The sequence below is a fragment of the Barbus barbus genome, assembly GCF_936440315.1.
Source record: "Barbus barbus genome assembly, chromosome: 23".
In the NCBI taxonomy this organism is placed as follows: domain Eukaryota; kingdom Metazoa; phylum Chordata; class Actinopteri; order Cypriniformes; family Cyprinidae; genus Barbus; species Barbus barbus.
The window spans coordinates 28,424,094-28,448,657 of record NC_136751.1 but is presented as its reverse complement, the minus strand read 5'-3'; the positions used below and the strand labels follow the sequence as shown (position 1 = coordinate 28,448,657).

General features: G+C 37.3%; 3 protein-coding genes across 4 annotated transcripts in view; all 3 read right to left on the bottom strand.

Moving 5' to 3' along the window:
- Positions 1-8: 8 nt before the first annotated feature.
- On the bottom strand, positions 9-3,413 carry LOC306843329 (small ribosomal subunit protein uS3). The gene is made up of 7 exons (XM_079374742.1): positions 3,313-3,413; positions 2,648-2,778; positions 2,453-2,546; positions 2,267-2,361; positions 1,790-1,977; positions 326-529; positions 9-74 (listed from the first exon to the last, which is right to left on the bottom strand). Exons 1-6 carry the CDS (start codon positions 3,340-3,342, stop codon positions 330-332), a joined length of 738 nt encoding a protein of 245 aa, XP_079230868.1. The 5' UTR covers positions 3,343-3,413; the 3' UTR covers positions 9-74; positions 326-329.
- Positions 3,414-4,925: 1,512 nt separating this feature from the next.
- Positions 4,926-12,641, bottom strand: LOC306843316 (NACHT and WD repeat domain-containing protein 2). The gene is made up of 7 exons (XM_079374720.1): positions 12,523-12,641; positions 11,779-11,867; positions 11,192-11,299; positions 9,663-9,870; positions 9,456-9,587; positions 8,850-9,373; positions 4,926-8,745 (listed from the first exon to the last, which is right to left on the bottom strand). Exons 1-7 carry the CDS (start codon positions 12,560-12,562, stop codon positions 5,041-5,043), a joined length of 4,806 nt encoding a protein of 1,601 aa, XP_079230846.1. The 5' UTR covers positions 12,563-12,641; the 3' UTR covers positions 4,926-5,040.
- Positions 12,642-13,210: 569 nt separating this feature from the next.
- Positions 13,211-24,564, bottom strand: part of LOC306843321 (F-BAR and double SH3 domains protein 2-like) — an 82,804-nt gene continuing 71,450 nt past the window's right edge. Inside the window, exons 13-20 of one of the 2 annotated variants that reach the window (XM_079374728.1) lie at positions 24,160-24,321; positions 21,435-21,569; positions 20,007-20,090; positions 18,797-18,974; positions 17,632-17,852; positions 16,533-16,704; positions 16,344-16,435; positions 13,211-15,348 (exon numbers count right to left, since the gene is read on the bottom strand). In XM_079374728.1, coding sequence (XP_079230854.1) covers positions 15,265-15,348; positions 16,344-16,435; positions 16,533-16,704; positions 17,632-17,852; positions 18,797-18,974; positions 20,007-20,090; positions 21,435-21,569; positions 24,160-24,321 — 1,128 coding nt within the window. In that variant the 3' untranslated portion in view covers positions 13,211-15,264. The remainder of the gene's footprint in view (positions 15,349-16,343; positions 16,436-16,532; positions 16,705-17,631; positions 17,853-18,796; positions 18,975-20,006; positions 20,091-21,434; positions 21,570-24,159; positions 24,322-24,564) is intronic. The other variant, XM_079374729.1, reaches the window with a different exon arrangement.

The following is a 24,564-nucleotide window of genomic DNA, read 5'->3' as shown; positions in this document are numbered from 1 at the left end:
AGACAACATTTCCCCATATATCATTTTATTTTTTATACAGAAAAGTATAGGCCTTCCATCAATGATCGGTCAACCTGGAAGAGATAAAAACGTCTTGTTAGAACCAAAAAAAAAAAGCATAGAAAGAAACTAGTCAGCAAACCCTTCTCAGACAAATGCCTCTAAATCTTCAATCTAAGAGGACACGTGATCTCTGAGGAACTGAAGTCAGACGCACAGAACGTGAGCCTGACCCAGAATCCTCAGAGACAAGCCTCGATCCGACTCGTCATCGTATCATCACTGAAGGTAAGGTGGAGATGAGTTTGGAGTTTTTGGCTCTCACCCCTTTATGCGGTTGGCACTGGGGTTCCCTGTGGCATGACTGGGGCCTCGGGCTTGGCCCCCTTCTGTTCGGACACCGGGGTGGTGGGCAGGACCTCATCTTTGGGCTCCACGATGCTGACGTGGTCAGGCAGGGGCTTCTTGGGGCCGATCTTACCGCTGGGATCCCAGGGAAGCATGATTTTCACCTTGATTCCGAGCACACCTATATGGAGACAAAATCACAAGGACACATTACAAAACTAGACAAGTCAAGAACTAGTAAACAAGAAAACCCAAAAAAACCCTTCTCAGACAAATGCCTCTAAATCTTCAATCTAAGAGGACATGTTCTCTGAGGAACTGAAGTCAGACGCACAGAACGTGAGCCTGACCCAGAATCCTCAGAGACAAGCCTCGATCCGACTCGTCATCGTATCATCACTGAAGGGAACGTGGAGGTCAGCTGGCAGACAGGATCACAAGGATATTACAAAACATTGACCAGAAACCAGTATACTACCATGCCATTTGAGCTTCAGCATCTGTTTGAAAGCATGCATTCAAGGCCTTCAGACTAACGCCTCTGAAACGTCACATTGCTCTGAAGAACCAGAAACTGACCAAGACCCTGAAACAACCCAATTCTGGTTCAGTATATCGTCATTGAAGGAACGATATATACGCTTCTGAGGTTAAACTTCCAACAATTAGTTACTCAATATGTAAGACATTTGAGGTGCCATGCTAAACCTTATTTTATATGGTAACAGATTTGCACATTGAAGTCCAAGTATTTGAGATGATTCACATTTCTGCTCCTGAATTTCTGATTTGATTTAAATTTGAGTCACTTGCTCTTAATGCAATATAAACCCACTGAAATCTGAAAGTCTGTTTCAACTATGTTCCAATCCTACTGCAACAGTGATTAAAATGCCAAAGACAACAAATACTTAAAATTAAAAAAGGCATATATATAGTTTCTTGTATAAAAGCCCAACTTGCACTTAAAATTAATATTGCAAACATGTCTCAAATATTATTAGGAAATTATTTAGATAAGCTTAATCATATTTTTTAGAATTATCATTCTATATTACTTTTTTCCCTACATATAAAAACCATTATCTTTTACACTAATACACTTAAATCAAGATTTGACATGAAAATCCACAGCACTTATGAATGTTAAATAATATTTGAAAAATTATACACAATTTTTTTTTTTTTACAGTTTCTCTAAACATTTTCCCCTATTAAAATGCAATATTTGCTAAAGATGACAAATTCAGTGTTTATAAATTATAAATTTAGAAAATACAGAGATATTTAATTTTTCCTACTCATAGTACTGTTCTGCTATAGTACTGCATTTTAATCCCCCCCCCCCACACTTTTTCTCTAAATATTTCCACAGCTAAAGATCTGACACAAATCAGACTTCCAGAGAACCATTTAATCTTCCTCCGTGACTCTTCCTCACCCTGTCGGAGCAGCACGTGGCGGACAGCAGTGTCGACGTAGTAGTTAACGGGGTCTCCGCTGTGGATCATCAGGCCATCCACAAACTTCATGGACTTGGCTCTCTGACCTCTCAGTTTACCAGAGACGACCACCTCACAACCCTTGGCCCCGCTCTCCATGATGAAGCGCAGAACACCATAGCAGGCCCTGAGGACAACAGACACAATACACAACCATAAACACACAGGAAAAGGAAATGAAAAATAATCTAGACTCCAAATAATTCACGCTGCCTTCCAATCCTTCTCAGACAAATGCCTCTATGTCTTCAAGCTAATAGGACTCACTGCTTTGAGGAACTGAAGTCAGGAGCACAGAACGTGAGCCTGACCCAGAATCCTCAAAGACAGAACCGGCCCCGTTCCGACTCGTCATCGTATCATCACTGAAGGGAACTTCAATGCAGCCCAAAGCATGCTGGGAAGTGAACGCTCACCTACGGACAGCCAGTCCTCCGAGCAGCTTGTAGCGCAGAGACTCTGCCTGAGCGATGGCGCAGAGACCCCGGGTGGCGACCTTCTCAGCATACAGCTACGATAAAACAACCCAACACTTCAGAACATGCAGTTACAAACTAGTTTTGGACCCTATTTAATACACCTGTGTTTAGCACTAATCTCACCTCCACACTGCCTTCAGGGAACCCAAATCGTTTCTGAACAACAGCAGTCAGTTCACGAATACGGCGGCCTTTCTCTCCCAAAACATTCTGGGTCCTGAAGAGACAAACAGATGAAGTCATTACACTTTATGCTTTTAAATGCACGTTTGAAGCATGTAATGTAATGGAAATCTCAAATGAGAGTAGAGTTCACACCTGGTGGCTAGGATGATGATTTCGGTTCTTGTAGGTGTGACCCGGACCTCTACACCGGAGTACCCATCCTCGGCCAGCTCTCGGGTCAGAAACTCGTTCAGCTCGGCTTTGAAGATGCCATCTGACACAAACTGATACACAAACATTAAATCATTATGAGCTTCTGATTTAGAATAAAATGACAGTCATATCTTGCCGTATGCGTTGAATACTATGACAAAAGTCAATCAAATAGAAGACAAAGCTGCTATTAAAAGCAGCAGAACACATTTGTGATGCATGTAACTTACTGCTTATATATATATATATATATATATATATATATATATATATATATATATATATATATATATATATATTCAAATTTACAAGTTCCATAACTGAATATAATGGCAGTCATACTAACGTCAGCTTCCGGAAACATATAATGTGCTTAAATATAACGTCTGTATCTCATTTGAACCGTTGAAATATAAAGCTACACTGAGATCAACTGCCATGTTTCACTTCAGATTCAGCATCCAGCTCAATCCACCTCAACATCCTTATTAAACCATCATCTGAACAGCTTAGGTTATCGATAAGTACCATAGCATTCAGGCGCCGCTCTTATTTTGCACTTCTGTGCTTTATTTACACAAATGTTAAATGAAATTCGTACCAACCTTTCTCTTCTTCGAGATTTGCACCGCCATCTTGCCGGAGGCCGCTAACAGGAAAGGAAGTGGCAATGTAGCGGAAGTGCGTTTATGGTGACGAATCACTTCCGTATGACTGAGCGTAATGATGGGAATTGTAGTTCTCACATCACACGCGGTAATCTCTTTTTAGTTCGTTTTTAAATTGTGGAACATTAATACAGTTTACGATATTATAATTTCCGTCCTTTATTGAGTATTTATGGGAATATTTATTGCCAATCTAAATGTTTTAATAGGATATGTGTTAAATATTTTATAACAAATGTTTTAAAATAAACAGATAAATGTTTGTATAGCATATGAATAAAATTAATAATGTTATATAATTTTCTGGCTAACAAGTACCTAACTAGGCTACATTAAAAACACATCAAATTAATAAAGTAAACAAACTAAATTTTATACACACTTTTACACAGAAATTGAGGGTGAAAATAAGTTTATAGGCCTAGATATGTATACAAAATCCTAACAGTCTTTAAAAAATACAAGCATACAAACATACATGCACACAAAAGACACCAATGGACAGAAACACACAGCTATACAACATCAGTTCATTTTTAATTGCATTGTTTAATTAAATATTCATTTAACTTTCTATTTAATGAAATACATTTATGGTATTGCTATGGCACACTAAAGACAATAGTGTCAATTTACTGTTAAAAATAAAATGATTTAAGCTGAAATTACCTCTTTTTATATTGGCCCATTTTAACTGAACAGCTGGCCCGTTTCACCTGAGTGTTGTGCCGTGGCTCAAGAAGGCACCTGCTGATACTCTAAGGCCCGGTTTCACAGACAGGGCTTAGACTAAACCAGGAATAGGTCATTGTTCAATTAGGACATTTGAGTATTTTTTTTATAAACATGCCTTAGAAAAAACATGACCGGTGTGCATCTAAAGACAAAACAAAGGCACTGATACGTTTTAAGATCAGTCAGTGCAAGTTTCTTTAAATTGAAACAGCTTAGATTTACATTTTAGTCTAGGACTAGGCTTAGGCCTTGTTTGTGAAACCGGGGGTTACTCTCATCATTTTTCACATTTATAAAATATAAATATATTTAAGAGACCCATGCTAATTTATAACAATATCATTAGATTGCATGCATAGCATATTTGATGGTATTATAAGTAATTTAGCAAAACGTGGCCCATTTTAGCTGACTTCACCCTATAAAACTCTGGTCACACTTTATTTTACAGCACGTGTACTTACAGTGTACTTAAAAAGGACTTGTCCTATAAGGTATCTACATTGGTTAAAGGTTAGGTGTAGGGGTAGGTTCAGGATTGGTACCTAGTTATTACCCAGCTATTGTAATTGTTAGAATGATACAATACAAAGTTAACAAAATTATGCTATCTGGCTATGCAAATCAACAATATATAAATACGTAAATAAAATAGTAAATAGATAATAAATATAATTTTTCAATATATAATACAGTAAATAGGCTACTATATAGTGTTACTATATAGAGTGATACTCCATGAGACATAATAATTTTTAAAATAAAATTGTACTGCTTACTTTTCACACCTGCTTTCTCATCTTATTGAATCCTGAGGTATGAGACAAGTGAACATATTTAAAAATAAATTACATGATAAACATATGTATATCACATACAAATGCAGTCTTAGCACTTTAGAACATTGTAAAAAACACACACTGGAATTACTTAATACATTTGCAGGGGCAATTCAACCCAAGTAAGGTTAGGTTTTTCTAGAGATGACCAAATCAATTGCTCATTCAGTGGACACAAAAGTGTTGGGCTTTGAACATCCTCCTTCCAGGTGCTTTTACCTATTTTGGTGTCATTAACAGCATAAACCCCAACAGAGCCATCCTGAAACCCCACATACACAAAACAATCCTCAGAAACAGTCAGAGTAGAGGGGTTCTTGCACAAATAGAACCTGCCTACGGTCTCCCCATCGGTCAGACGTATGGCTACCAGCATCGGCTTCTCATGGATATCACAGGATATATTTTGGCACACCAGAGAGGAGAAACATATATAGACCACATATTGTCCAAAAACACCTACAGATGCATATTGTTGCAGAACAGGTCCTTCAGTTCTCAAAGAGCACAGTTTACTGTTGGAGAAATCCAAGATGTTTATAGTGGATTCAGATATTGAAAGGATGGCATACCCCCCATCTGATGATAGTCTAAAGATCTCCGGTTGACACAAAGAAGAGTTTGGCAGCTGGAATTGATGACAAATAGTATCCTCTGTTAACCTCCAGGAGTATACATCGCCTGAGGCTGAAGATACAATCACGTAATCTGGCTGGTCAAGCAGAGAATGGAAAGCAACAACATCTGACCGGTCAGAGCATGAGAAGCATTTGCTTACATTACCAGACCAGAGGCTAACAGCCAAGAGATCCCCATTGTGAAGTCCTAAAAGGAAGGTGCTCTCTGGGGAAATGGTGGCATTTCTGAGATGAAGATGAATGCTGCAAATCCCATGTCCATTCTGCAATTTCCACACCCTTGATGGACCTGTCTCTGACAGGGCAACTCCAGAGTTCCCCTTGGGTGTTATTAGAACCTTGTAAGCTTGACTATTAGAGATTCTGAAAATATTTTCCCCACTACTGGTTTCCCAGACATATATGTCTCCAGTTGCAATACTCACAAGGTTGTTGCCATCTCCAGAGACAGACATGGACTCCACAGTACCTTGGTGAAGGAAGCGGCCTTCTACTTTGCCACTTGATACCCCCCACTTCCAAATAAGTTTGGAGCCATCCGAAGAGTAACAACTTTCTCCATGAGATCCCACAGCCACCATCTCCACCCTCTTTCCAGATTTTGGTGCCAATGCTGAAGCTCTAATGAGATCCATGTCCCAAATAAGAACACTTATGCTTGTTATTGCTGCCAGGTAAGTGGCCCCACATTTCAGAAGATTAACAGCTTGACAGTTTGCAGTGTCCAGACTCAACACACACTGTCCAGAGGCACAATTCCAGACCAGCAGAAATGGGCAATTGCACAGTAAAGCAAGGATGAAGCGTGAGTTTTGATCCATTATGGCTTTCTTAAATGTTTTGCCTCTTGGGGGATTGAATTGGTCAAGTACATCAGTTTGATGAATGTCAATAAGTTGCATTTGTTGCTTTTTACATATTAGGAGAACATTGTCCCCTTTGTAGTCGGTGTTTAACACCTTCCCCTGGGTTGTGCAATGGTTCTCACAAATCAGAACTGGTTCTGTTATAATCTCAAGATTCAAAGCAAACACGTTTCCTGCTTGATCTACACATGTAATCATCCCATCACCCTCAGAGAGAATCATATCAATTAATGGCATATCTTTTGGACAAGTAAAGGTGGCTAGAAGCTGACCATTGGACCAGTCAAATATTGTCACAGAACCTTCTTTCTGTCCACAGTAAATTATATCACCTTCCTCAGAACACGTCACACAGGTAATCTCATAAGTGCAGTGCAGTTCGTTCTGTTCCTCTCTATCGACAAATACATTAACAAAGTTTTGTCCTTTCCACCATACAAAAAGTTTGTCATTAGACACCAAGACACCCTCAAGAATGGTGTTCTCTCTGTTTTGGGTTTGAATTTCTTGAGGCTGTGTCTTAACACCTGCATCCCACAAGACAAGTTTACCGCAATGGGTGCTCAGAAGGAATATGTTTCCAGAGCTACTGACACTTGTGAAATGCAGATTAGAGGATTGGGTTAGTTTGAAGCCTTCAAATATACCTCCATTACAAACCCAAGCAGCACCATTCTCCAGTACAACCACCACAGTGCCACAGGAAGATCCAGATGACTGTATGATCCGGGAAGCTGTCGACTCTTGCGGTGTACAGTGGGTATAAGGTACTGCAGGAACTGGAGGCAACACAATATACACTCCTACATTTTTTGGGATCATACCTTCAGACCTTGGCTGATTACCACATTCTTCCAATGCAGGAAAAACATTCAGAAAAGGAATTAGTTTGGCTTGCAGTACTGTTGGCAGATCGGCAGGGTTGTTCCTCAGCAGACAAGCTGAAGATCTCAAGATGATGTGGAGGAGCTGAAGTTTCTTGGGAAACACCAACCGAGATGTCCTTTCAAGCCACAGGAAGAGTTCATCAGCCAGTTCTGCTTCCAGCATTGCCTGAGGGTATTCCTGAGAAATCATTTGGTTACCAAGCTCCTCAATTCTCCCACTTTTCAACAAATGGAAAGGGAGTATGTGGAGTTTCCTCAAATTGGGATGTGTTCTTGCTGATGGACTCTTGGCAGTAGCGATATAGTAAGGAGGAGAGAAGATCCAAGGTTGACTTGGTACTTGTCTGTCAATGTTAATATTTTGTGGGGCATCTGAAGAGCTTGGCATTTTCATGTCTTCATTGATGATCAAAGGCTTTGCTGTGCTATTTGCCCAAGAGCCACTGAAATAGTCTGACAGCACATGATGTATCTTCTGACTTGCTTCCTCTGAGCACAGGTACCTCTTACATATGACCAAAGGAAAGTGTCTGCTGACCCAGAAAAGTGTTTGGGTACCTAAAATGTTCCTCAGCACTAGAAACCCCTTCAGGTCTGAAAGAAGATTTTCCACAAAAACTTCAGGAACCCTCACTGTAAGCGGTACGCTATCACCTGGTGGAAGGAAAGATGCGAGAACTTCATCATCACAAGAAAGAACATCAGTCAGCTCAGCTGGAGTCATTCCATACCTGGCCAAGGTAAGATAGCTTAGAGCTTTGGAGACTACAGCTTTCCCATGCTTCTCCTCCAGATGATCAAACATCAGAACAATGTTATTATGGACCTCTTGGACCAGAGAGTTCTCTGTAATCTCAGATTGTGACTTCCAGTGGATTGCCTGTCTGTGAAGGAGTTCCACATATAGTGGGACAGAGCATTTCTTAAAAGCCTCATTCACATACATCTGTTGGCCTGAGGTGATCTGTCTGTTGGACTCCTGAAGAAGTGTTGTCAATAGCTGGCTGCACCTTTTACTTTCTACTTCTTGCAGCTCACAGAACACAGTTGAATCTGGGTAATACTTCTTCAGAGTAGCAAGAAGATCAGGCCTGCTTACATTTATAGAAATGAGAAGCTTTACATTTTGAGCTAATGATTCGGGAAGTAATGTCAAGTCGAGTTGTCCATCAGTCTTTGGCAGTTGGTCAAGGCCATCTATGATGAGCACCAAAGGATTCTTGGATGGTGATCTTGCGGTCAGGAGTCTTTTGAAATGTTCTTTTAGCTGAAAGATGTTGTTGACACAGGTACTACTTGAATCAACCCTTTTACAAATGTCTTTGAGAAGCTGTCTCAGTGAGTTGTTGACATCTATGAAGTACACAATGACCTCGGGATCCAGGTTCTTCAACCATACGGATGCCTGCAAATGCAAAAGACCACATTAATGTCACAGAATATATTACTAAAAGTATTCAACCCCAAATATTTCTTATTTTAATAGGGAAGGTTGTAAAACAGGCATACCTGACTTGCACAGTGAGCCAGAAGCACAGTTTTGCCTGAGCATGGTCTACCGTTAAGTATGAAGGGAAATTTTGTAAATTTTCCCTCTAGGTACGATTTGACACTTTCGACTTCCCCCCGTTCAATTCTGTAAAGAGAAGAAAAGAGGGGGCACAGATCTTTCTGGCCAAATTCATCGACTGTAACAGCCCTCTCATTTGAGATAGCATTGTCAATGAGTCTCTTGAGATCTGTATGTAGCTGCTCACTCAGACCAACAGCGAAGTTGAGCCTCATCTCAGGTGTGTAACTTTGCAGACGATTGCACTTGGTGGTGGTGCTGTACACCAGGGCTTTGTGGAAAGCAACCATGCTTGGCAGGAAGTGGTCTCGGAGTTGGGTCAGCTGGTACAACTGGGCTTGTTTCTCTGGAGGCAATCCAATTGCTTTCCTTGGGTTAGTTATTTTATGAACGTAGCAAAGACATCTTGCAATATCTTCACTGGAATGGTCTTCATATGCATAGCGGATGTCATTTTCAAGAGCTGGTGTGATAATCACAAATTAGACACTTTTGATTTGGAATATGCTGTCGAATTGCATAATTTTGCAAAGACACTGACTTACCTGATTGGAAATATTTCTGAGCTTTTTCATGTGTCATAATCCCCTCCTGAACACACTGGGTCACAACATCATGAAGGATTCTCCTCACCTCTGGAAGCACCTCACACCAGTTGTTCTCTTCATTTGGATTCTCTCGCTAATGACAAAAAATTAAGGACTTTAGCCAAATTATCCGGTTCTGTGCACCAATAATGCAAAACATGTTACTTGCCTGGACACCAGGGTGTTTAAAATGTCCTGCTGGATTGAGCATACAGAAAGAGGGAGGAATGGCATTTTCATCTCTCTGGTAGCATCTCTCCAATATGTCAGTCCTGAAGCCCATCTGCTGGCATACCTTGAGAACATGCTGGAACTCAGAGGCTTCAATCTGCTCAGGTAAACATGCATCTCCATACTGTTCACCCACCAACCCCTGAAATGAGAGACAACAACTGAAGCTCATTCATTTGGTAAATATTTTTGAGAGATGGGAAAAAGTGAACTTTCCCACCCGAAATATTACTCATTTTCCATTTATTAAAGGATTAGTTCAGTGCCAGAATAAAAATTTGGTTTAGGGTTTGGTTTATGGTTACTTGCACATTATTATGCATAATTCATTGTTATTGTAATACATGTAACATCTGTAACAAGGACACTTTAAAATAAAGCGTTACCAAATTTCCAGATAATTTACTCACCCCAATGTCATCCAAGATGTTCATGTCTTTCTTTCTTCTTCAGTTGCAAAGAAATTAAGGTTTTTGAGGAAAACATTTCAGGATTTCTCACCATATAGTGGACTTCAATGGTGGCCAACAGGTTGAAGTTTCAATGTAGCATCAAAGGGTTCTACACGATCCCAGCTGAGTAATAAGGGACTTATCTAGTCATTTTCTAAAAATAAATAAATAAAATGATATAGTTTTTAACCACAAATGCTCGTCTTGCACTAGCTCGACCTCATTACGTAGACGTTGGAAAGGTCATGCGTGATGTAGGCGGAAGTACCAACCCAGTGTTTACAAAGCTAACGTGCACAGAAAGTCAAATGCTATTTATATATTAAAAAAAAAAAGTAAAAAAATGATGTTGGACAAGTTTGAAGTTGGAGGAGAAAATGAGATGGAGTTTTTCCCACCCTACCCTACCAAATGGCAATTTGGACCTTCAACCTGTTGGCCGCCATTGAAGTCCACTATATGGAGAACAACCCTGGAATGTTTTCCTCAAAAAATCAAATTTCTTTGTGACTGAAGAAAGAAAGACATGAACATCTTAAAATTATCAGGAAATTTTTATTCTGGAAGTGTAAAAATTCCAGAATAAAATTGTGGGTGGTGATGGCGCAGTGGATAAGACGCATGCCTTTGGTGTGAGAGACCTGGGTTCGAATCCACTGTGAGACACCAATGTGTCCCTGAGCAAGACACTTAACCCCTAGTTGCTCCAGAGGTGTGCGACCTCTGAAATATATAGCAATTGTAAGTCGCTTTGGATAAAAGCGTCAGCTAAATGTAGTGTTAAGTGTTAAGTGAACTAATCCTTTAATGAGCTCTGCATGCAACAAGCGTTGCTCCAATGTGAAGTACCTAGAATTACTTTAAGCATGGTAACATCCCGGCACGTAAGGAACGCATGACTATAAGTGGCTTAATGCTTTTATAAAATGTTTGTAACTATTTTAGAGCTGTTGTATCAAGTAAAATCTACCATATACCAGAATAATCATGCTGTACTGAAACAAATGTTACCACAAAGAAAGGCCCTAGAGAGTTCTTCCTGCAGTCCTCCAGAATTTGCAGTCGTTCCTTCTGCGTAGGCCAGTTTTTGGGTTCTGCTGCTTCATACGGGTCAATAACCTGCAGACAGGTTGGATCAAGAGACAATGTTTGCTTATTTTTTATTGTAGATGGAGGATACAAATGATTCAATAAAGACTTTGCGTTGGTGGCCTAGATCCCATCTATTAGCCAAAACAACCACAGTGTTTCATGCACCGTAAACTGTCTACTGACATGCTTTTAGAAAGCAGTATAGAAATAGTGTTAACAAGAAGTTCAATACTAACCCATTCAGCCTTTTATTTGCACAATTAAAAATGCATGATGTTTAGATGAGACAGTAGGAGGGCCTGATAAATGCTCAATGTTCCAATGAAATAAATAACCATTATTTATTCATGTTTATGGATTAAAACACAATTGCTTGTGAAATCATTTGTTATTATCAACTGGAAGCAACACAACTGTAATGTTCTTCAGAATTAGATTGTTTACAAGCTGATCAAAGACTTTACATACTGACAGAAGATGTGAAAAAACAATGAATGTTTGCTCACTCTGAAGTCAACTCCATGTGTGCATCTGCAGTATTCCCTCAGTCTGGGGAAAACTCTCTGCCTTAGTAACCTCCTCTCAACCACAGATTCTGCAACACAGTTTACACGAGGCAACATTTCAGCTGCGATTCACCTTTTAACCTAGCTCAGATTTTTAAAGTTAAAAGTTGACCCCGTTTACTTTTTTAATGCACTTTCCTCATCTTACTATGAACAATTCATAGGTGCATGTTTTTTCAAAAGGGGAAAAAAGTCATAATCCTTTATTAAAATAATACCCCTCCCCTCCAGACCAATTTTCACAATCCAGTCATTTTCTGATGAATAAAATCAAGTTTCAAAGGAATAGTTCACTTAAAATTTAAATACTGTCATTTATTCATCCTCATGTTGTTCCAAACCTGCACGACTATTAAATCCAATTTGCACATGTTCATATTAAATGTGCATGTGATGCTCAGAAGAGTCATATGGGTTTGGAATGGTCATTAAATCTTTTGGGGTTTTTTCTTTAATGATTTAACTGCTAAACTACAAATAAAACATCTCCTTCATTAAAGATGTGCTGGTAGTTAATTATTCACTATATTAGTAAGATTGTTAATTATATTAAAGTTAGTTATACTTTGGTATAGTTATGCTTTTGTTCCTTGCCTGCAGACATTATAACGTCCATTCAAGTTTAGATTAATCTGTAGGCATATAAACATTTAAGATTTGCCCAAAACAAACTGTGATACGTACCTTCTGGGTTGGAGCACAAATAAACTTTAACACAAGCCATCTAATTTCCTTCAGAGAGAAAGTTTCTCTTTCATTCCACATGGCCGCGTTAAAATGAACATGCTGAAACAATTTGTTCTTGCAGAAATATGTGAAAAATCCACACTCAATTACCCTGTGGATGGAGAAAGGATGGAGGAGGAGGGAGACTGCATGTTTTGTCTCGTATCTCATTTCCCAGCAGGAAACAGGTCTCTGTTATTTACATGGAACTCTGGGAGAACCGCCCACTCTTTTGAAAACTGATTGACAAGCAGCATGATTTGACAAAACAGTCTGATATCATCTGACCAAAACACAATATTTGAAAACATTCACACATCTAGAATCCTACTGCAAAATTTTTAGTTAACAAAAAAACAAACATTTAAAATTAACAACATTTAAAATGGACTTTTCTTAAAAAATCTCATTCACAAGAAGGCTTTAGAAAAGCGGTGAAAGGAGGTATTTAAACCTTTAGATATTCAAATGTTTGTCACTTGTCCTATGTAATAGGTTTGCATTTTTTGCAGCTATTTTACTAAAATGTGGGGCATGTCTGCATATAATTAAAATATAACATTTTCTATGAAAATAAACACTTAACTTGAAATACATGCAATGTAGAAAATAAAAAAATTTGACACCCATAAAAAACAGAAACAATCACTTTCCCCAATTTTTTATTTAACATTTGTACACAATAAATACAAATAATTTTACAGCTAATAATATGCAGAAAGAATATTTTTCACCTATTCTCTGATATTGTCACTGCAGCAACAGTCAATTGTTGTTATTCCATCTGTTTTTTGTTTTTTTTTGTCTAGCAGCTCGGAATCACCTTCAAATTTGAATAAACGCAAATAAAATCACTTTAGAAATAAAAAACAACTAGAATAAGCAGCTAATGCTATTGAAGAAGCTCCAAAGAGTTGAAACTGGCCGAGAAAACTGGGAGCGCAATTTAAAAAAATGCAAATGAGAATATCAAAATTTGCGTTCGTTTCGTAGGCGAGAACAGTTTTTGACACAATGGGCTTTAACCTCTAGCCATAAACTTCAAAACAAGTTTGATAACATTCAAAAGATCTCAATGAGATCAACAAGAAAATAGGTTGTGACAGAGGAAAATAGAAACAAAGGGAAGATACTCAAACATCTTCCGCTCGGATTAAAAAAATGCTACCCTCCCACGTCTTTTCATAATGACCCTGTTCTTGCTTAACAGAACTATGGTCCCATTTCACAAAATGGATTTTTTTTTTTAAATTCTTTCCACTGTCTATATTATGGAATCAACATAATAACTCTGTTCTCTTTCAAACGTTATGGGAAAACTACAATCAGTCACTCTCACGAGATCAAAAACATGACGCTGGGCAGCTTCACCATCCAAAAGAGGCAGCTGGGACACAAGGACACTACAAAATAAGCTAAAATGAAGGGGTCAAAGCTCTGAAACTCTAGAAAAAGATCGAGATATGCATGAAAATACTGTGGAAATGAATAAAAATGATAAATCTAAATAACAGCCATTGCTTATTTAAGATGAAATGTCTCTTCAACTGCAAAAAAAAGACAAAGAAACCCAAACATAGCTGCCCCTTGTAGGGAGGAAATGCACTTAGGACACGATAATAGGTTTGCGCTCGTCGGCAATAATTAATTAAAGAAAAATCTCCACGATGATCCACCTTTTCTGTGCTTGTTGGTGGGAATCTTTCCCATCGCATTCATCCTAAATACTGCCATAAAAGAAACACAGCACATCCGTTCAGTCCTCGACAGTGCCGACACATGACAATGAGAAATGCGTTAGGCTGGAAAAGCACTTTAACTGATACTTGTATATTGATCGGTACATTTCCACGATTACGTCCCGCCCCGAACAGACGCAGAATATTCGCCGTCTCACGCTCACAGACGCGTGTTTCTGAGGACTAAATATTAGTAATACATACAAACACTGGTCTTCATAATGAAAAGTTGAAGAAAAGGATATAGCTATGCTGTTAGTACTTTTCTCAGATCAACACAAGACAGAAAGAAGCTAAACCGATGAGAAAAAAAGAGTGAAGTAACCAGCCTTCCTCTCTTTTTAACCCTCGCTCTCCTCTACCGCTCTCTTTCCTTGTAGCCTTTTATGTACAGTTCCCTTTCTCCGTTATGATGTTTAACGTGAATATAACATTCCTATGACGACAGTAATGTACTGTGCTATTACATATGAAATCCGTAAATGGTAGGACTGACCCCTTTTTCACTCCCGTATCAAACCACAATTCCTAGTATTGCATGTTTGGCTCTTCAAAAGCCGCTGAAGAGATGGATATGCAAGTGTAGCCTCTTTAAAACTCTCGCTATCCCTTGATTCCTTTCTACGTTTTTAGACACACACTCTTACACATCAACCTCAATTTTGTGAAAATGAACTGGCATCGAGTGGATTAACAAAGTTTTTCCCGTTGCAAGATAACGTAATTACGAATACAAGGATTAGAGTTTGGCATGAAAGCGGTTTAAGGCACCAAACAGTCTGTGACGCCAAAAGAGGTGTTTGTTTTTATGAAAAGGGATGCCTTTGAGATGCTGTTCTCCGCCCCCTCGGGATCTAAGGATGCTCATAGGACGAGTCAACACACGCCCCGCCCCTTCCGTGAGGAGTGGGAGGGGTTTGAGGTCAGATGGGGTTTGTTCTCAGTCCACTAGGGCGGCGCTCTACACCAGCGTGATCTCCACCTCTTCGGTTTTCTCCACCTGTCTGCGCGCGTGCTGCTTTGGAGGAGGAGGTGCTGCCCGAACCTACGGACAAGAACAATAATAGAGTTTAATAGAGAAGAGGAACCCTATAATATATATATATATCCACAAGTGAAAATGTGTAGGTCCCCCAAAAAACAAAAAAAAAATATATATATATATATTTATAAACAATAGAAATAATATACATTTATATTTATTTTCTTATAATTACAATATAATATTTCTATGATAAAATATATAATAATAAATAGTAATTTATATATATATATATATATATATATATATATATATATATATATATATATATATATATATATATAACAATTATATAAGTATTGAATATATTATAAATTATTTAAATAAATACATTTACATTATTATTTTAATATTAATATTGTTTTTTTTTTTTTAGGTTATTACCTCATAAATAACTCAATAAATACAGATAGATCATTAATTTTGTTCTAAAAATACTTTTGTTATTTTTTGAGGGAAGAAATATGGTTTACAATTATACAATTATAAAATACAAAGTTATACAAGTTACAATATATAATACAATAATACAAATATATTTTTCTCTGGTCTAGTGAGTTTTTTCTAAACATATTTTTTTAAAAATGTAAGAAACTGCCAGGGCTATTAAAGATAACTAAAACTAAACTATAAAAATGCACTTTCAACAAAAAAAAAAATCAACAACTAATTTTATTTTAGCTAGTTGCTTAATTTAACTTGATTTACTAAAATAACTAAAAATGAAATTAAAATGACTAAAGCTATAGGAATCTATATATAAAAAAAAAACACAAATTACTAAAATTTTAAAATTGAAATGAAACTGACAATATAAAAATAAAAATGACTTCAAAATATTAATAAAGTCTATAACAGCATCTGTGTTTAATCTCAAATAATACTGGAAATTGCTAAATCTTACACACATAAACACTTTAAAATGCACAGTGTTCATAAAAAGCATAAAAAACAGATTTGAGACGAAGCACATCTTTAGCACGGTGTTGTTGACATACAGGTCTGAGTTTTCCGGGGCCGGATCCGTCCGGAGTGAGTCTCAGCGGCTGAGAGAAGCCTGGGCTCTCTGGACTCAAGCTGGAATTGTGATCTAAACCAAATGAAAAACATTCTCAAATGAAAACACTGACAGACTCAAATACACAGAGGAACACATGATGCAGTATCTGTGGTGACTAGTGTCTTACTGTGAATGGCGGCTTTCTGCAGGATGGGCAGTTTGTGTTCTCCGTTGACAGACGGCGAGCGGGGCAGCGAGGGAGCGCTGCTGGTCTCGGGGCTCGTGTACGGACTGCAGGGCGGCTGGTCATACAGCGGCAGAGGAGGAAGTGATGAATGAAGCCTTTGGCACGGGGACACCTGAAGGCGACAACACATGTTAGCTTGCTAAGCTAGCGTATCCTTGCCAAGTCTTGAATAAATCCTCTCAGTGTCAGATAATGTTAATATGCACTAGCGTTCAAACGTTTGGGGTCAGTAAATGAAATTAACATTTCTATGTAACAAGGAAGCATTAAATAGATCAAAAGTGGCAGTAAAGACAAACAAAAGTTTTCTACTTCAAATAAATGCTGTTCTTTTACGCTTTCTATTCATTAAAGAATCCTAAGAAATAAATTGTACCACGGTTTCCACAAAAATATAAAGCAGCACAACATTGATAATAATAATCAAAAATGATTCTTGAGCAGCAAAAAGACACTGAAGACTGGCGTAATGATGCTGAAAATTCAGCTTTGATCACAGAAATAAAATTACATTTTAAAATATATTCACATAGGAAACAGTTATTTGAAATTGTAATAATATTTCACAATATTACTATTTTTACTGCATTTTTAATCAAATAAATGCAGCCTTGGTGAGCTTAAAAGTCTTCTTTCCAAAAACATTCCTACCAACCTCAAACATTTAAACAGTAGTTAACTGTGTTTTATTAAATTATAGAGAAAACTATCATATTAAGATATATTTAACTATCAAAGAACATGTTTATTATTATTTTAGGCATAACAAACAACAATTTAGCGTCGTTATATGAAAAAATAAAGTCAAGTAATGATTTATATAATTAAAGTACACATTAAAGTACAGTTTTATTATGACTGGATTTACATGATTAGCTCCAACAAGATAATGAGAATTGCTTTGATGTGGACGGATGTTGTTAATTACAGGAAGGAAGCAGCCATGCCTGTAATCAGCAACAGCAGGCCTCAGACATCAAACCCACTCAGAGACTCGGTGTGGTCATTTACTGGTCAGACTGAGCTCTGCTAGTCTCACCTGCGTGTCTGTTCCCCAGTGAGTGTCTCCGTTCTCTGTGGCGGTCAGGTCCTCCACCAGCACGGACGGAAAGACGCCCACTCGACCGTTAAACTCGCCCTCCCAGAAGCCGTCGTCCTCCTGGTTGTCCTTGTTGAGGATGCGGATGATGGCTCCCTCAGGGAATGACAGCTCGTCATCCGTCTGACCCTCGTAGTCGTACATGGCCTTGACAAAACTCACTGGGAGAGATGAAGAAGAAAAGAAAGAGGTTATTAATACACCTCGGTCAGGTTAGATGGCATACTGAATGTAATGTAGCTGTGAGGGATGGACTTTACAACAGCACGCACTGTTTAAAGGTCTGAGATCAAGTCATTTTCACAGCTTGCAACTTTCAGAAGTGTTTTATGGAGATTTTGTCTGCTAAAAGTTTGGGGTCTGAAAGATTTAATTAAAATAAATCTCTTCTGCTCACCAAGGCTGCATGCATTTGACCAAAAATAAGAGTAAAAACAGCTAAATATTATTATAATTTAAAATAACTGTTTTCTATTTGAATATATGTTCAAATATAATTTATTTCTGTGTTGAAATCTGAATTTTCAGCATCATTACTCCAGTCTTCAGTGTCACATGATCCTTCAGAAATCATTCTAATATACTGATTGCTGCTCAAGAAACATTTCTGATTATTATCAATGTTGAAAACAGTTGTGCTGCTTCATATTTTTGTGGAAATGGTGCTACATCTTTTTCAGGATTCTTTGATGAATAGAAACTTAAAGAGGATGCATATGTTTGAAATTTAAACCTTTTTTAACATTATAAATGTCTTATCTGTCACTTTTGATCAATTTAATTCATCCTTGATGAATAAAATAGTTTCTTTCAGACATGTCCAATCATTTTTTTTTAGACCTTATTTATTTCCAGGCTGATTCCCTGATCTTTCCAAGTTCTCCATGTTTGTGAAAAACCAGACCATGCCACAAAGAAAAAAATAAAAGACTAGTACTATGTCCTAAACAACAACAACAACACACTAGTAGCCTGACACATTTTCGTTAATAAAGGTCAGAATGAACACTTAGATGCATTGTGACTCACATCATCATCCACACAAACCATCAGCATTCACCCGTTTGTCTGTGTATGTGTGTGTGTGTGTGTGTGTGTGACTCACTGCTGCTGTCTCCGTTGAAGCTGCCTGATGCCAGCTCAGGCTCAGTGGAGTTGCTGGAGGAGTGTGAGCGTGCATCCAGAGCAGCGAGGGACTGGAGCATGCTCAGGACGCTGTTGGATGTGGGGAACTGCAGGTACTTCTCTGGAACGTAGCCCACCAGACCAGACTTATTCCGCGCCTGGAACCAACCATGACAACATTCAGCAGCAATCAAACAATCTGCAGACTTTAATCCAATTTTTTTCATTGATTTTGAGAGAAAACACTCCGTAATTGATCTAAACATGATAAATGTGTTAAACAGAGCTAAAAGAATAATCAAATTATTAAAAATAACAATTGATAATAATCAAACATGCAAGGACAAAGGCTCCCACAGAATTCAAACTAGAGGTCTGCATTCCTGCGGCTGTCCCACGGGAACAGACCAGATTTCCTCTGATGCGGGATTAAATTCCCGAATAAAACGAGGCAGCGGTTGGTAACTCTGGTGCAATTTGAATTCTAACAATATCCCGTTCCCGACGTCCTTTCAGAACTGCATATCTGGGCTTTATTCAGACACCGGTAGATCCTGCACTCGACTGTTATGCACGATGAATATACGGGCCGCAGACAGAACAGGCAGGTTGTCGATGAGTGACAGAGCAGAATAAAGATGGAAAAAAGTGTGGATGCGCTGTCCTTGAAGAACTTTCAACTAGGTTTTGTTTATATTTTGCTTATAATTTTAAATGACCGATATCGAATTTATTTATTTTTCTTCCGCGACACTTTTCCTAGGCTACTGTGTTTACAGCAAGATATAGGAATACAATTTTTGTACATATTTTTAAATGAATGCTATAGATTGTATTATGAATGATTCTTATTGTGAAAAGATGTTGTTATTCTGTTTGATTGTGAACTCTCAGATTATTTATAATAATAATCTACTAAACTAACAAAAAATGATTAAAACTCATAAACAGGCCCAAATGGAATCTGCACTCACACAGAATTCAGCAGAAAGTTCCAATGTTTTCCAAAGAATTCAACCAACTGTCATTCAAAAAGTTCTTTTGAATAACTGGAATTCAGTTTAAATCAGATTTTTGACATCACAAGACAAAAATCCTCTTCTTCTGCAGATCTTATTGCAGTCTAATTGAAATGAACTTCAGCAGGTTGTGTTGAACTGCTGAAATAAGCAAAGGTTTGATTGGTTTACCTTCACCCAGTCCTCCATGTCTCCATCTTCTATAACCTCCAACATCTCATGCTCATCGATGGTTAGTTCATCGGGCTGAGAGGCCTGAGAGAAAGAGAGAGGTATTGAGCAATGCCAGGTCACTGTGCAGGTTAATATTTTTCCACAAATCAGCTGACTTTTCAGCAGTCTCCCAGACACAACCTTTACAAACAAGAGAATGACGCAGTAAAATGCAACCATTTTCATGGACTTCAACACGGTTTAGTAGATAATCGTTACAATTTTAAAATATTTATTTTATTTGGCTGCAGAATGACGAATAAAAATAGGAAGCACACATGATATAATTAATATTCATAAGACAAGCTGCTGGGCAAGTAGGAGAAATATGTGACCAACGGAGATTTTGACTTTGACTAATGTTATTGCTAAGCTATCGCAGGGAGGGCAGACATTTGAGACTTATCTCAACGAGGTCATGTTTGAGAGAGAAAAGAATCTATATTAGAAATCAAACAATGCCAAAGTGACTGACATTTCATGAAAGTTTGATTTTCAGATGGTATTGTGTGTATAAAACATTGAAGAGACGCTGATGAGGTTTATTACATATTTTAGTCTTATTTATATACAATTATACTGTATTACAGTATTTATTAATATTTGAATTCAATTTTTATTTTTTAGTAATTTTTGCTATTTCCATACATTTATTTAAATATCTCCATTTAGTTTTATCTTCATTTTCAGTTTTTTTTTTTAGTAATTTTAGTGCTTCAATTTATTTTAACTTCAACTGAGTACTTCAACTTAATTCAGTTAGTTGCCAAGGCAACATGTTCAATTCTAGTTTAAGAGTTTTAGTTTTCTCATCTAATATTCATATTTCATTGCATTTCAGCTTTATTTCAATGAAAACGAAAACTATTTGTAATAGTTTCAGTTTTAGTTAACTGGTTTGCAAACTTTTCAGATTGTTCCTAAGCCCTAGCTAAATGTGTTTAATAAATAAATAAATGTACTTTGACAAATATTAAATATTTATAGTTCTATATAATATCAATAATATTTATAATAAACAATAATATTTTTTTCTTTGTAATAAATGTTAAATACAATTAAATTAATACATTATAAAATTTTTCTAAACAAATTAATATGTATTAATTTTTTATATTATTTAATGCATAATTTATTAATAATAAAAAACTTGAACTTTTTTTTGTTTTTATTTATAACATGAAATTATATAAATAAATTAATATTTATTATAAATTACTAGTATAAGTTTTTTTTAAGTTGAAGTTTTTCATCTAATATTTATATTTTATTTCATCTTTATTTCAATGAACAAAAGTTTGTTTTAATATTTTAGTTAAAATCATAACTGGTCCACACTTTTTCGATAATTCCTAAGCCCGAGTGAAATGAGTCGGTGTCTTTTACCTTGTAGGAGTAGAGCACCTTGCAGGTGAGCGGGTAGTTCCTCAGGGTTCCTGAAGGACTCGAGCTGCTGTCGTCGTACGTCTCCATGTTCTCTTCTAATTCTTCTCCTTCCTCTCTGTCCAAATCCACCGTGGTCTACAGAGACATGACAACGAGCGTCACCACACTGACAAACAGCACGGCTCACTTGTTGGCTCAGTATCGGTCAGTAACCTTTAAACTTTTGGCTTTCTTTGTGAGCTAACATACAACGGCATGGAACAAACAGCTCAACATAGGTGTGTGGACTCTACTTAGCATCCGCCCACACTTATAGGATAATCTCATTGGTCTAGAGAGGATCAGGTGACCATTTTTCCCAGGACACAAAACGTGTCAAACAGAAGAATAAAATCATCAACAAAGGACACTGGGAATAGACACACATACCTTCACAGGTGTTCAATGTGCATCGCACATAACCGGATTTAACTGGGTACAACAACGGATGAAAACTGATCCCATGTCAGTCAGTGAAGGTCAACAGAACTGAATCATGGGACCAGGCGGGGTCATTGTAATCTGCAACCTGTGATGTGGTGGGCGGAGACTGATCTACAGGCCACGCCCACTGCTGACATAAAACATCTTGTGATGAGGTAATAAAGATTAGACTGAGTGTGAGAAAACACTTTGAGGTCACTGTTATCTTAACCCTATAAAGCCGACTGTATCAGTATTGATATGGAAATTTCTTAAGGCCTCTAAGTTATCAACACTCTTGCAAAACCTGTGGTACACCCAAAGTCATCTGATTAACAGCTTTAAATACTTGTTTAGTAGGTAAAAGGTCTTTTAGTACAATTGTACAAACTTCAGCTTGTTCTTCACGGTGAAATCTTTAATGATTTTTATCAAGTAAATGTAAGAATAGCTTTATTGTTTGCAATATTGATGCCATCAATATTGATTTTCATGTTGAAATGTATCAAATATGATCATCTGGCCTTTATTTGTTCATCTCTCATTCATCATTACATTGCATTGCATTATATGTATTGAAACTAAAGAGCTTTAATCATCAAAATAAGCATTTAAATGTAAGTAATCTGTTATATTGTTATAAAATCTGTTTTATATTGTCATACAATGATTTACATTACAAATGATCAGAATAATAACATTTCATATATGCTTTTATCATCTCCTCTCATCCTAAAATATCCTCGTCTGAAAATAAACCGAGGGACAGAGATCAGTGAAAGCGTGGTTCAGTTATTCCAGGTTTCCCACATCAGTTGCTGTCGTCTCTTCTTGTCTTTAGCTTTCTCATGTTCTGCTGTAAATCTCTGTCTGTGTGCTGCAGGGCGCTGTGAGCTGAATATTAAACCACAGACGGAGGTCAATCTGTCTGTGCTGTGGGCTAAACTCCGATACATTATTTATATTTCTGCCGTCTTACCTAAAATCACTCAACCTTTACACTGACCTTGACACTCCATGCTACACTTGTGCTTCACACCATGTCCGTGCTTTAGCCTCGCAGTACTTCACACTCGTGCTTAATCACAGTACTGCACTTTTCCCACACATTACTCAAGTACTACGGATGGAGTATATCAATTTATACTCAAATTTCACCCCCGATTAGTCAACTTGCAGCACATGCTCTTCACTAACACTCTTCTAGCCTGCAAAATTTTGCACACCATAGATTTTTTTAATTTTTTTATTTACAACAGACTTTAGGTGTGCAAAAAGTAACAAGTAGCTAAAAAACATTGGCATGTAACAGCCAGTGAAATATCAAGAGAGCAAAAAGGTGAGAGCCTACTTTTACTGTTTAGCATTTATTCAGAAAAAGAGAGAATAAGATTATTATTTTAATTATTTTGTAAAATAGGAACTATTGTAGTATGTGCCTTTGTTTATGGTTGTAGATTAGTTAAGTGCTAATGATAAAATATCTATAATAATAATGATAAAATATATATATTTTTAAAAATATAATACATGATAAATATAATTAATATATAATAAAATGTGTATTTATTAAAAACACAGTATAAATATAATTAAAATATTTATCATATAAAGAAAAATATTATATTATACATATAATTATTATAAATGCAATAAAAATCATAATCAAATACATTTTAAATATAATAAATATAATTATTTTACAATAAATAAATAAACAGAACAGCTGTCCGCATTCATATTTCGGTGCTTTTTCCCCCATTCTGTGCAAAAAATGCTGCAAGATATTCCTCCATTTCATTTGTTGACAATGATCAACTCTTCTGTTAGTGTGTGTGTGTGAGAAAAATGTTTGGAAATAACTATGAAAGTGTGTGCATCAAAAACACAAAAGTGTAAGTGGTCAAATGTGCTCTAGTCTTATAGACTAAAAGGCACTACTCCACCCAGAATCATAACTCACTGTCACATCTTCTAGCATCTCAGAGGGATTGGGGTCTGTGTGAGTGCATCTGTTGAGTTCAGGGGAATGTAGGTGTGTTTGTCTGCTGTGATCAACATTATTTCTCTCTGCTGTGGCAATTGTTTGTTTAGGCTGGTCTGAATACAATGGCGCTGACAGAAACAGGAAGGAGTGGGTCGGGGAGGTTGGCAGGACTCTTATCAAACGCATGAGAACAAAATCCCACCTCATCTGCATCATTTGAGATGGAAACGGACCACTGAAAGTGAGAAAATCTGCATGTAAACTCTTTGATCTCACCGACAGAGAGAGGTCGTGGTTGGTGAGGGTGGGCAGTGTTGCCCAGCGCTCGTTCTCCAGCTCTTCCATCACCTGGTTCATGGCGCTCTTCAACCACGTGTCCACAGAAACTCCCACCTGCCGCAGGAGGTCCAGACGCGCTTCTGCTTTCAGCTTTATCGTCTGAAAAACAAAGAAATACAGGGCTGTTCATACATTTACTGCTTATGAATGAATATCAATCAATTGTCCAGTGTGGTTCAGTTCAGTCTTGTGTGGTTAATGTGAATAAAACTAAAATTACTAAAAATCTTTTGTCAACTAAAAAAAGAGCTGAAATAAAATGAAAGTAGTAGCCTTGGCAACGAACTAAAATAAGTTGAAGTACTATAATTACTAAAACTAAAATAAAAATAAATTTAAGCT

Bases quoted from the DNA above. Each gene is read 5' to 3' on its own strand.
- LOC306843316 (XM_079374720.1), bottom strand. From the start codon at position 12,562: ATGGCTTGTGTTAAAGTTTATTTGTGCTCCAACCCAGAAG. The intron at 11,868-12,522 runs GTACGTATCACA...ACTGTGTTGCAG, and splicing joins TTTGTGCTCCAACCCAGAAG to AATCTGTGGTTGAGAGGAGG. The intron at 11,300-11,778 runs GTGAGCAAACAT...ACCTGTCTGCAG, and splicing joins CACATGGAGTTGACTTCAGA to GTTATTGACCCGTATGAAGC.
- LOC306843329 (XM_079374742.1), bottom strand. From the start codon at position 3,342: ATGGCGGTGCAAATCTCGAAGAAGAGAAAG. The intron at 2,547-2,647 runs GTGTGAACTCTA...TTGTCTCTTCAG, and splicing joins ATCATCATCCTAGCCACCAG to GACCCAGAATGTTTTGGGAG. The intron at 2,362-2,452 runs GTGAGATTAGTG...GTTTTATCGTAG, and splicing joins TCCCTGAAGGCAGTGTGGAG to CTGTATGCTGAGAAGGTCGC.